We start from the raw sequence: 12,461 nt of genomic DNA, 5'->3' as shown, positions 1-12,461 counted from the left end.
AGACTGTTGGCTTGATTTATTTTTCTTTAGATTGGCAGTTTTTTTGTTTGTTTCTTTCTTTATTTTATTAACTGGAGTGGCAGTTTCTTAAGCCGACTTTTGATTCTATCCAGAAAGAGGGCTTGCTTTGGAAATAAGTAAACTCTTCTTCCATCTTTGCTAGTCTTGTTTCATTTCTCCCCTCTTGTTGAATATAAACTGTTTTGCTTGTGTAGGGTAAGTATTTTAGTTCTCCAGTAGCCCCTTTATTTATTTATGTTTTAAGATGGATTTATTTATTTATTTGAGAGAGACGGAGAGAGAGGGAGCCAGCGAGCATGTGTAGGGGGAGGGGCAGAGGGAGAGGAGCTGACTTCCCACTGAGCGTGGAGCCCAAGGCAGAGCTCCATCTCATGACCCTGAGATTGTGACTTGAGCCGAAACCAAGAGTTGGACACTTAATCAACTGAGCCACCCAGGTGCCCCCTCCAGCAGCCCCTCTGTTATCTCTTAGTTTCTGTGGGTTGACCGGATGTAGCGAGGCAGTTCTGCTGGTCTTGCTTTGGATAACCCTTATGTTGTTGCAGTCAGATGGCACCTGGGGCTGGAACAGCCAAAGTGGCTTCACTCCCACATGTGGCGCTTTTGTGAAGGCTGGAATCCCCAGCTTCCTCCCCTTCCTTCCCTCCATTCCCCCTGCCCCCCTGTAGTCTCTCTGCGGGGCTAGCTTGGCTGTCTGTATGTGGCAACACGAGAGTACAAGTGCCAGGCCTTCTTAAGACTCAAGGCTGGAAGAGCACAGTCTTACTTCTGCCTTCATTGGTCAAAGCCCATCCTAGGCTCAGCCCCCATTCAGCAGGGAGGGGACCGCTGGAGGCCGTGAATGCTGAGGGCTGTCTTTGGAAACCCGTGGCCTAGTAGGTCATAGCCTCACTCTTGACTTTTTCCTTACTATTTAGTTCACCTTGTCTCCAAGGGAATGCATTGCTTCATTACCAACTGGAGTTAATGCTCTGTGTTCTCCAACTTAAAATCTTCCGAGGTTAACCTAGCAAATTGTTCTAAAAGGGAATACTAGCATAGAGCAAGAAAGAATAATGGCCTTCAGATCACTTAACTGTACTGCGGCATCTGAAATTGATTTTGCTGTAAGAGGTTGCTCCCGGAGGTTAGCTGTTTCCATGAATAATAAATTGAGATGCTCCTTCTTTTTAGTTCTTGGGCTCAGATTGTCATTATCCATGTGGCCAGTTAGATGGCTGTGTAGAAGGCCCTGAAATAATGAATTTCCTGGGGCACCTGGGTGGCTCAGTGGGTTAAAGCCTCTGCCTTCGGCTCAGGTCATGATCCCAGCTTCCTGGGCTCGAGTCCCACATTGGGCTCTCTGCTCAGCAAGGAGCCTGCTTCCCTTCCTCTCTGCCTGCTGCTCTGCCTACTTGTGATCTCTTTCTCTGTCAAATACATAAATAAAATCTTTAAAAAAATATGAATTTCCTCAAGCTCTCTCTCCTCTCTTCTTCCCATCCTCTCAGTTCCTTTTGAAACAAATACAAAAGCGGGACCAGTCACAGCTTCCAGTCCCGCTTGGAATGATAAAAGAGATGGTTCAGAAGCTGGATCGTTGAACTCCTTTCCAGTGAAGGAGCACCCCAGGGCAGTGGATTCAGCACCAGAGAAAAATGCTAGTGGAGCCGCCGTCCCGGATGCCCCCATCATTCTGAGCCCTCCGCAGACCTACACAGCTGATACATACCACCTGGTCTGGAGGGCCGGGAAGGATGGCGGGCTGCCCATCAATGCCTATTTTGTGAAGTATCGAAAGGTAACCTCTTCTCATTTGCCAGCTTTCTCTTCACAAGCCTTAATGTTGTGTGTGGAACATGTGCTTATTATCTTTGACTTTTATGGAGCTGCAGGAAACAGAACAGGAGTGTTCTAGGACTGAGTTTGGGAGAGCTGTCCCAGAGGTCATGCTGGATTTACCAGTCTTATAAAGCAGTAAGAATTAAAGAGGCATAATTTCCTCCAAAATAGGAATTCTAAGAACCCAGTGACTTCATGATGGTTTTTATCAAGCATTTTAACCCCTTGGGTGCAAAGCTCTAGAAACCACTCTTTAAAAAGTCATCCCTTCTCTTTCTGAGATAGTAAAATACAGTTTATTTAGCAAATAAAGCAGTTTCTTTTTAGAAACCCTGAACAAAGTCCTCTGGCACAATTTCTGATGGTTATGTTTACTTCACGTTATCCTTCTTCATTGTATTGGAATGTGATGTTGTTTGGTGATTTATTTGGGTGAACCTGGATCCTCTCAGTTGATTTTTCAATGTTTATCCTTCCAGAGGCTTCTATTAAAGCAAAATGAGAAAATCTCCTCTCTTTGTTTAATGAGACTAGTACATGAACCAAAGATGCCCTCCTAATTAAAATATGTTTCTTTGTCCAAGCCATTTTGGTACCCATTTAATACCTGGAAAAATGAACATGGTGATATTTGAAAGTGTATTCACTGCTTCTAACCTGAGGATTCTGGGTAAAGAAACTTTTATTGAAATTCCTACCCACACAAAAACTTCCCTCCAATGTCATTTTCTGGTTCCATTAACTAAGACACAGCAGATTAGATCTTTTAAAAATTTATTTCCTCCAATACATGTGGAACGTGTGGAGATAGGAAGAATGCTGGACCTGGATAATGGATAATTGCAGAATTCATATGTGCATACAGATTCTACTTTATTATGTATTATCATTAATACAGATTATTATATACTTATTTTATGCTCCTATTAGCACAATAAGAAAGGATTATTGTTTCCTTCATGAGTAAAGGAAACAAACTCTGGGAGATCAGATAACTTTCTTGAGGCGATAAGTTAGTAGTAAGTAGCAGAACCAGGAGTCTTTTTATTCCTAAGAATTCCCAAGTTGTGGCTACGTGTCTCCTTCTAGTTATTAGTATGAAGAAGTATTATGTCTCTTTTGCTTGCAAGGGGGATATTCCATACCAAAATTCATGTGAAACTGAAGATTTTCTCCAATTTGAATGGAAGGTTTTTCCTCCCCGAATCTCCTTTTCAATGGCTTATTTTCTCTTGAGTAGCTCGATGATGGTGTTGGCCTGGTGGGAAGCTGGCACACGGTTCGAGTCCCAGGAAGTGAAAATGAGCTCCATCTAACAGAACTGGAGCCCTCTAGTCTCTATGAAGTTTTGATGGTCGCAAGAAGCGCAGCGGGTGAAGGCCAGCCCTCCATGCTCACCTTCCGCACAAGCAAAGGTGAGTATCACCTTCCTTAGGAGGAACGAGCTGACAGGCAGAGAGAGGGGGGAGGCAGGCTCCCCACTGAGCAGAGAGCCCGATGCGGGGCTCGATCCCAGGACCCTGAGATTGTGACTTGAGGTGAAGGCAGAGGCTTAACCCACTGAGCCACCCCGGCGCCTCGAAATTCTTGTATATAAATTCCCTAAATAATTTGATGATTGTACCTTTTGGGGCCATGCATGTTATATTATGCCATCCCATTCAGTATTCTCCAAGTATTTCTCAGGGTTTATGATAGGTAAGGCATTAGAGTAGGTGATGTAGGGAAAACAAAGATGCTCAAGACAAGATCCATCCTAACGGGGCTTCTCCTTTGCTAAGGGGGGTAAGACATAAATAAATAGCAACTACAGGGCAGGATTTCAGTTGTGCTAATGTTTACTGAATGCCTTCTGTGTGCCGGGCCGTAAGCAGAATCGACAAAACTCCTAGCCCTCATGGAGCTCACGTTCTAGCTGGGAGAGACTTACACCTAAGTTATAAGTACATTAGGAAGTGGTGAATGCCGTAAGAGACGTTAAGTTAGGGGATGGATATAGGAAGTGGGTGCAGTAGCAGTTGTCACAATTTAAGCGAAGTGGCCAGAGAAGTCCTCAGCGGGCTGTCAGCAGGGGAGCAGAAGGTCCAGGGTGAAGTGGGAAGGCCACATGGTTATCTGGGGAGAGAACATACCAGCTGAGAGAGGAGCAAGTGCAGAGACCCCAGGGCGGGGTGTGCTTGAGGTACCCTAGAAACACTGAGGGGGCCCCTGTGACAGAGGCAAAGGGAGGAGTTCTAGGGGAGAAAGCTCAGGGAGATGACAGAGGGGCCAAGCCACATGGTGCCTTGTCGCCCCTGCAAGGACATTGACTTTGACTCTGAGTGAGCTAGAAGCACTGGAAGGTTTGAGCTGAGTAGTGACACTGTCTGCCATGTTTCAAGGGGGACTCCGGCTGTAGGGTAAGGATACTGGAGGAGGGCACAGGTGTCAGCAAAGAGGCCAAAATATGACAAGTAAAGGACTTAGAAGATGCTGGAGGAGTGCAAAGAGAGGATGTTCTTTCTGTGGGTTAGCTTGTTGAGGGTGAGCTTGATTGACAAGACACCATTATAGCTTGGCCATCAATGGACAAAAAGACCAGTGAGTGGAGCGGGGAACAGGGCGGAAGAATATTTTCGTCTGAAGTAGAAAATAAAAAGGAGGTATGATCGAGAAGAAATTTATTTATTGGCTTTTGGAAAACACCCTTTCATACTAATGACCGAGTCTAGCTAGGAAAAGAATGAGTATTTCTTATTTGAATTCTATTTTGAGTTAATTTTCATAATCAGCCCACAGTTGTTTATAGAATCTGACCTATTATAAATACTGAATAAGAAGCAGATATTTCGGTTTTATAATAATCACCCATTTTCACTTTTTGCCTCTTGGAATTTTCAAACTCAACATAATAATTTTCCCATAAAGAGACAGAAGCTCTTTAAGCATGAATTTTATGCTTTGGAATTAAGAAATAGGTAGAAGAAAAACGCATGAATAGTTTGAAAGCCTTTACTTATTTGGCTTTTTTCACTTTGTGGTGTTTATTCTGTGTATAAATGAAATTCTGCCTGATGAAGAAAGACACCTTTTACTTCTCCCTTAAAAAGGCTATTAGAAAAAGATAACATAATTTTCAAGTTCGATTCCTCAGATTAGCTAAGTATTTACAATGTAGGTCTGAAATTTAGACCCTGTAACAGAGGAGCTCTAATATCTGTATACCAGTTGAGTTTTTTGTAATGTATTTTCTTACTTTACATATATACAGAAGTTTATGTTGCAGTAGATGAGTATACGTCTTCTAACTTTTCTAGAGAAAACAACCTCATCGAAAAACACACAGGCGTCCTCACCCCCCATGGGCGTCCCTCGGCGCCCCGTTGTTTCAGAGGCTGCAGACAACTTTGGAGTGGTCCTTACAGATTCCTCTAGGCATAGTGGAGGTAAAGTGGAGAATCTTTATTTTATTGATTTTGTTTGTTTACTAGTGGACCTGACATGTTTCAGATTATTTGGGGGTTGGAGTGGGAGAGAGTGTTTGTTTGTCATTTGGATTATAACCCCTTCCAGGTCCTACTTCAACCATTTTTTTAATGCCCTATACTCAGATCTTGGTAACTCACTGTCATGATTGGTATTTAAGGTAATATACTCAGATTCAAAATGTTCTGGTACTAAGGTTGTATAACTCATAAAAAGGAATTTTCTGCTTTCTCTTTGGCAAAGAAACCAAATTTATACTTTCAAAGTCTGACCTCTCTCTCTTTTTTTTTTTGGTGACTTATCAAAATGTGTGGTGGTACCTATAGAAAGATTTAGATTTTTTTTAAGCAAACGATTACATGCCATACTGTTTTATTGCTGTATTTTGTCAGTGTCACACTCCGTTTTATTGCTCTATCTTGCCAATTGTATGGTTTTTAATTTTTAATTTTTAAAAATTTTTAAAATATTTATTTACTTATTATGGGGGAGAGGGGCAGAGCAGGAGAGAGAGGGACAAGCAGGCGCTCTGCTGAGCACAGAGCCCAACGTGGGGCTTGCTTTCACGACCCTGAAATGATGACCTGAGTTGAAACCAAGACTTAGATGCTAGACCAATTGAGTCACCCAAGTGTGCCCCCTACCCCCTCCAATGAGTGGTTCTTAGATGTCATAGTAATACAGTTTTCAAAAGACATCTTTTCAGTATTTAAATTTCACACTTACCAATTCTGCAATTACAACATAATGTACTTTTTGTGACTGTGTTAATAGGTGTTAGCAGAACATCTAGGGAGAGCTTCAAGTTCTGTTGCTGAGCTCTGAGAATGTTCAGGCTTCTCTTCCCTATTTTTATAGTCTGTCATGAATTGGTCTCAGACAAAAGAGAGTCATAACATTCGAACACTTCCCAGAACCTCTCTGCTTCTTCAGTATCATGAGCCTCTCCTGCTTGAGTCCTTTCACCTCTGAGGAGCTGTTCAGCGACTGCAAGCAGATTGCTGACTCAGCCGTCAGCTTTATCTGAGTAAAGCTGCCCTCTGAAAAAGAAAGACCGTATGATTTGTGTAACACACTCAGGTAGATACGGACCAAATGCTGTCGCAGTGAAAGTAAAGTCAGTCTTGCCTCCAGGGGGTTTACAGCATAGAGGGTGACATCGACAAGAAGTCAGTAACCATATAGGGGGTAATATAGACAAGTGAACCCATAATAATGACTTCGATTCATTACGCCTGAGAGTCTACACTTGTTGATGCGATCACAAGAGTATGTGAAGGAGGCAGGTGGTGGTAAGAGAGGCTCCCTCCGCTAAGCCTCGAAGACAAGACCATTATGAAGACAAGGATGGATGAAGGAACAGGAAAAGAAGTTCTAGGGAAAGAGATGAACGATGGACATGTTGTATTCCATTTAGAGATGTGGAGGTTAGAGAACTTATTTGGTTTGACTGGTTGCCATGGGGAATGACGCCACCAGGGGGAGGCAGGCGGGTATCTTGTAGAACGTACTTAGAATGTCAGTCTTTCCCTGAAAGCTGTGAAGAACTCTAAAGGACTTTAAGGAGGGGGACAGGGAGAACAGCCAAAGATGAAGCTAGAGAAATAATGGGCGGAGTGACAGAGGGTCACTGTGTCCAGAAGGACACAGGTGAGAGACAAAGGGAATTGAATCCATATTGAATAAAAGGGAGAAATGAGGTGACCCTGGGCTGGGGTGGCCAAGAACCATTTACCAAGGTGGGTAATCAAGATTTTTAGGTGCAGTTTATCGAATGAGTTCTGGAAGTCCCGAGTTTGGAGTTATCCAGGTAGAGATAGCCGTAAGAAATGATTTCTTGAATCTTCTGAACAACCCTATGAAGAAGATAGCCGGTCAGTTTTACAACTTAGGAAACTGGGGCTCTTGGAGGTCATGCATTTTTTACTGGGGCTGCTCTTCACATTCCGATTTTTTTTAAAGGTTTTATTTATTTATTTCACAGAGATCACAAGTAGGCAGAGAGGCAGGTAGAGAGGGGGGGGAGCAGGCACCCTGCTGAGCAGAGAGCCCAATGTGGGGCTCCATCCCAGGACCCTGAGATCATGACCTGAGCTGAAGGCAGAGGCTTTAACCCGCTGAGCCACCCAGACGCCCCCAAACTCCAACTTGTCTCTTTGATGTCACATGCTTTTTCTTCTAGATCTTGATGATTCTCCTGTGTAGAGATTCTTTCCCCTAATAACCTTCTTCTGTTCAATCTATGCTGTTTATCCTTGGATGAGTTTTAACCTTCTGGGAATCAGTTGACTGAAGTTGTTGGTTATCTAGGACCAAAAAAGAGATTCACTAACAGTTCTATTCATTCTGTTTCCATTGCTTTCTAACTTGAAAGGAATACAGTAAGTATCACTCAAAAGTTGCCTGCTTTGAATATTTTCCTCTTTTTATCCAGTATGCAGTTTGTTTTTTAAATGCCACCATTTTCTCCATATGGGTACCGTGGGCAACGTCGTTGTGTTCTTTCTTATGTATTTGTGTTGGAGCTAGAGAGATGTTGAGATAGAGTGGTCTTGCTTAAGGAATGTGGCACAGGCTAGACAGCAGGGCTCCCTTAGTGACTTATCTAATAATCTGTAGATCATCTGCTGAATGTGTTTATAGCTTGGGTGGATTAAGAAAAACATTTAAATAAAATCACAACTAATTTTAAACATTTACTGTAACTTATAAGCACAATCAGACATGAGGCACTGAGTAATGATTACTTATACACTGTTTAGCTATGAATCCAAAGGAGCCTGGTCACTATTCTCATTACCATTTACTTTCAGTTTTTTAGAGCTAATTCTCAAGTTTATATATCTTGCTTTTCCTTCCTTTTATTTCCTGTTTTTGGCCATTTTGTTGCCTGTTAGCTTTTAACAGAGGGCAGGAAGATAGTTATGATGATGTTACTACTAACTCTGCTAATAAGTTTGGTGATGAACCTTTAATAAAATGTTGCTTAGGAATTTATCCCTTTCAGTTTATTTGAGTTATTCTTGTCTCTGACACCATGGGTTATTGGAATGGATGTTTCCGTGTTTAGTTCCAGAGGCACCTGACCGGCCTACCATCTCCACGGCATCAGAGACCTCTGTCTACGTCACTTGGATTCCTCGGGCCAACGGGGGTTCTCCAATCACTGCCTTCAAGGTCGAATACAAACGGATGAGGACCAGTGATTGGCTGGTGGCCGCTGAAGATATCCCTCCTTCCAAACTTTCTGTGGAAGTTCGTAGCTTAGAGCCAGGTAGTAATACTCAAACATTTCCTTTTTTGCCATCTGTGCTGACTTCATTATTATTTTTTTTAACATTTTATTTATTTATTTGAGAAAGAGAGCACGAGAGCCAGAGAGTTTGAGAGAATGAGTGGGGGGAGGGCAGAGGGAGAAGCAGACTCCCCGAGGAGCAGGGAGCCCAGCGTGGGACTTGATTCCAGGACCCCGGGATCTGCACCTGAGGTGAAGGCAGATGCCTAACTGACTGAGCCACCTAGGCGCCCTGTGCTGACTTTAGATGCCTATTTGTAATGATTTTGTTTTCCTCTAGTTGTTAAAGTAATGGGAACCTATTCTGTGAAAATTTGAAAGGAAAGAAACTAGAGAGAAGAGAAGAAGTCACTCAAAACCTACCCATCCAGAGATAAGCTATGTTTACACTTTGGTATATTTTTTTGTAGCCTTTTTTGTTTTTTAATCATACCATAAATCATGCCAGGATCATGCCATAAATACTGTTTTGTGACCCCATTTTCCCTGTATCACAGGCATTTTCCAATATCATTAGAAATTCTTCAAAAACTCAGTTTTTTAATAATTCTCTATCTACTGTATAAGTATATTATAATTTACTTATAATTTTTTTCTGGGTTTTGGATATCTTTAACTGTTGTGATGTCATCTTTGTGTATGTGTGTATAGGTGTTTTGCTATGATTACATGTTTTAAGTGGAAAATTGCTTATTATTCGGCTAAAATTGTTTGCTCTAATGATGAACCTCAGCCTAGTTATCCTTAGTGCTTAGGCTATGGAAACGAGAGAATACCTAAGGCTTCTTTGCTCTGTAAGTCTCATTTCAGCAGAAGGAGCCCCCCCTCCCCCACCGTCGCCCCACTATCTTGAGACTGCGTGCGGGTAGTTAAACCGCACGAGAGAAAAGCCGTCATCACAGATGCATTTGCGTGGCTTGTATCTCTTAGGTTTCATGACCATTTTGTTTATGGACTTTTAGATGGACTTAGCAGCAAATGCCTGTGTTTGTCTGAACAGGTAATAAGAGCCTAGGGGCCTGCAGGTATCATTGGGAGAAGGGGACAAGTTTTAAATGAGGGTGAGACTCAATAGCACGTTTTAGGCAGAAAGCACCGTCTTCGGAAGCCCAGTGGTTATGTCTGTGCTGTCAGGAAACGTGCTGGAGGAGTCTCGTTTATTCTTTAGATGCAGAGCTTCAGAAGCTCACAGTCCTTAGAGTTTTTCTTTTTTTAAGTACTTAATATGGAATGCAAATAAATGCCTTCTGTTGTAGTTTAAATCTGCTCCTGCTTCTTTTTTTTTTTTTTTTTTTTAAATCTGCTGCTTCTTATCCTATTCTTGTTGCAATCAGAGTGACATCTGCTGTCACCCACACAGTGCCCTTCCGAAGCGTATTTGCCCTGTTGAACTTCGCTTCAGTGGTTTCTTTCAAAGGGAAAAAGACCCTAGTTTTGAGCACAGATACTTCAACTAATACTGTATTTGATGGTTATGACTTTAGCACATGACAGTAAAGAGAGTAAACGTGCTCTTTCCCGTTCTCTACACGCCCCTTCTGTGACAGACATCATTCCTCTTCCGTGGCATTGTCTCCTGGTCACTCCTCCTAAGCTCTTGGAATCTGAGTCATCATAAACACACTCTGCCGGCTGACAGAAGCTGGCAGGCGGGTTGGAGTCAGTTTACTATATAGGCTTCAGAGGACGTGTTTGTTCACCTGGAGACTTGAGCGCAGTTGTCTTGTTCTGACTGTCATACCTTCAGCTGTCTATGGCCATTTATTAAAAACTGATTTTTTTGTTGTTTTTTTTTTTCTCCCTCAAAAGGTTCAACATACAAGTTTAGGGTCATTGCCATCAACCATTATGGTGAGAGTTTCCGGAGTTCAGCGTCTCGTCCTTATCAGGTGGCTGGGTTCCCCAATCGTTTTTCCAACCGTCCGATCACGGGACCTCACATCGCGTATACTGAAGCTGTCAGCGATACTCAGATCATGCTGAAGTGGACGGTGAGTGGGACGTCTTCTCTATCAAGACGTGTTCTCGTTTGGCCACGTTGATGATCGACTTAATGGTCTCATGACCTGGTATGATTAGTAAAATGTTTTTAACTTTTAAGTATTTGGCCATGTTAACAATTGATTTACTTTTCTGGTGACGCGATATTATGAATAGCAAATGTTTCTAACTTTTAAGTCGGGGAAAATTGAAGGGCACAGATACTTGTCTGGAAGCACATGTGGTCTGGAAGCACATGTGGGTAAGTGAGGCTTAAAATCAGCTTGTCTCTTCAGCTCTCATCCAAGTGTTAACTTAATTATCCTTTCAGGATCTGTTTCTTCTGAACCAAATGTCCCTTTCTGCTTCTGAACCTTGTGAAATATACTACTTTATTTTCGCTCAGCCCAACAGAAAAACTAAATGCGCTTAATACCTTTGATTACCTTTGAATTAACTTCAAAATGGCTGTCGAGGATGTTTGCAAAATGAAGCTAGGAAAAGATCACCACACAGATAAAGGAATCTTCATGGCTCTGAAAGTTACATATATTTTTGTCCTTACAAGTCTTTGCTTCTTTTTTTTAGTATATTCCATCAAGTAACAATAATACTCCCATTCAAGGATTTTATATCTACTACCGGCCTACAGATAGTGATAATGACAGTGATTACAAGAGGGATGTGGTAGAAGGTAAGTCCCCCCACAAGCTGGAGTCCCAGTAAAGAGCTTGGATGGAGGGGTTTCTAAATGTTATGAGAACCATCATCCCAGGTTAGGGTAGAGAAAGCATGAACTGTTATGTCCACTATTACTTTGACTTCTTCCCAAAGAAAGACCATCTTTCCAATTTAATATATGCAGTAGTTTACATTTTGGTCATAGAAACAATTACCAAAGTATGGGGGAGATACTATTTGTCAGCAGTTCATCTGAAAAAGAATTATGTTTTCTGTTTTATTTAAATGAATGGTAACCTGGGTATAAAAGTCACTTGCAACTGCTACTGTATTTTAAAAAATATGTCTCAGTCCCAGTTCCACTGAAGTCTGTACTAGAACAAGTGCATCTTGAGCATGTAATCCGCTTTTAGAGATGCTGAGAAATTGGAATATACGTAGAGTAAAAACCAGCCGAGACAGTGAAGGGTGCTGAAACTGCCTTTCCCCTGCACTTAAAATCTGATCCAGAACTTTGCATGTGGTCTGAAGGCTTCAGATGGTCTTCTGGCCACTGTCTACACTGGCCCCCAGTCTCGTGTACCCTTTCCCCACTCTCCTGCTGCCCACCGTGTTTCTTCTGTGACACACTAGCCTTCTGAGTTTCCTTGTGTGCACCAAGACTTGTCTTGCCTCGGGACGATGACACGTGGCAATTCCTGCTACTTCCTGTGCTCCTCTTCCAGTGTCTTACTTAGGTCACTGCACTTTTCTGTTGTGTGGTTCAACGTCATTTCCTCAGATAACACCCGCCTCTGTATGTGAGATACCTGGGGTGTAATTTCTAACTCTGGCCTTTATGGTTCTGTCGTAGATGTCATCATGGTTGCTGTGTAAGGAGCAGGTGTGTCTGTGTGTGTGTGGATATATGAAGTTATTTACTTAGTTTGTCTCCCTCACGAAATCTTAGCTTCTCTGTAGGCAAGGAGCCTTTGCTTCCCTTGCTATATCCCCAGCCCCTACAATGATGCGGTGTTCGGGATTTATCGAACGAAGGAACAATTGGAGTCCAGAAAGAACAAGGGAATGTCTGGGGATGATGAGGCTGGAAATGGGGTGATAAACAAGTAACATGACAGCTGTCTTCACATCCTGACTGACTGTTAAGTGGAGGAGAAACTCTGCCAGTTGGGGGAAGGGCAGCCAACAGGAAGTAGCA

The 12,461-nt window shown here is 42.5% G+C and overlaps 1 protein-coding gene across 12 annotated transcripts in view; it reads left to right on the top strand.

The window, feature by feature from the left end:
- The window catches only part of CDON (cell adhesion associated, oncogene regulated), a 98,753-nt gene that overhangs the window by 54,662 nt on the left and 31,630 nt on the right, over positions 1-12,461 (top strand). For all 12 annotated transcript variants that reach the window (XR_004288976.1, XR_004288975.1, XM_032356534.1 and 9 more), the window contains 6 exons: positions 1,512-1,801; positions 3,083-3,257; positions 5,139-5,267; positions 8,378-8,581; positions 10,412-10,593; positions 11,171-11,276. Coding sequence is in view for 10 of the 12 variants with exons in the window: in XM_032356534.1 (XP_032212425.1) it covers positions 1,512-1,801; positions 3,083-3,257; positions 5,139-5,267; positions 8,378-8,581; positions 10,412-10,593; positions 11,171-11,276 (1,086 nt within the window). In the remaining 2 variants the exon portion in view is untranslated. The remainder of the gene's footprint in view (positions 1-1,511; positions 1,802-3,082; positions 3,258-5,138; positions 5,268-8,377; positions 8,582-10,411; positions 10,594-11,170; positions 11,277-12,461) is intronic.

Source organism: Mustela erminea, chromosome 9 (assembly GCF_009829155.1).
Source record: "Mustela erminea isolate mMusErm1 chromosome 9, mMusErm1.Pri, whole genome shotgun sequence".
Taxonomy (NCBI): Eukaryota; Metazoa; Chordata; class Mammalia; order Carnivora; family Mustelidae; genus Mustela; species Mustela erminea.
Note: the sequence above shows the minus strand (reverse complement) of the source record. Positions and strands in the feature narration are given on the sequence as shown.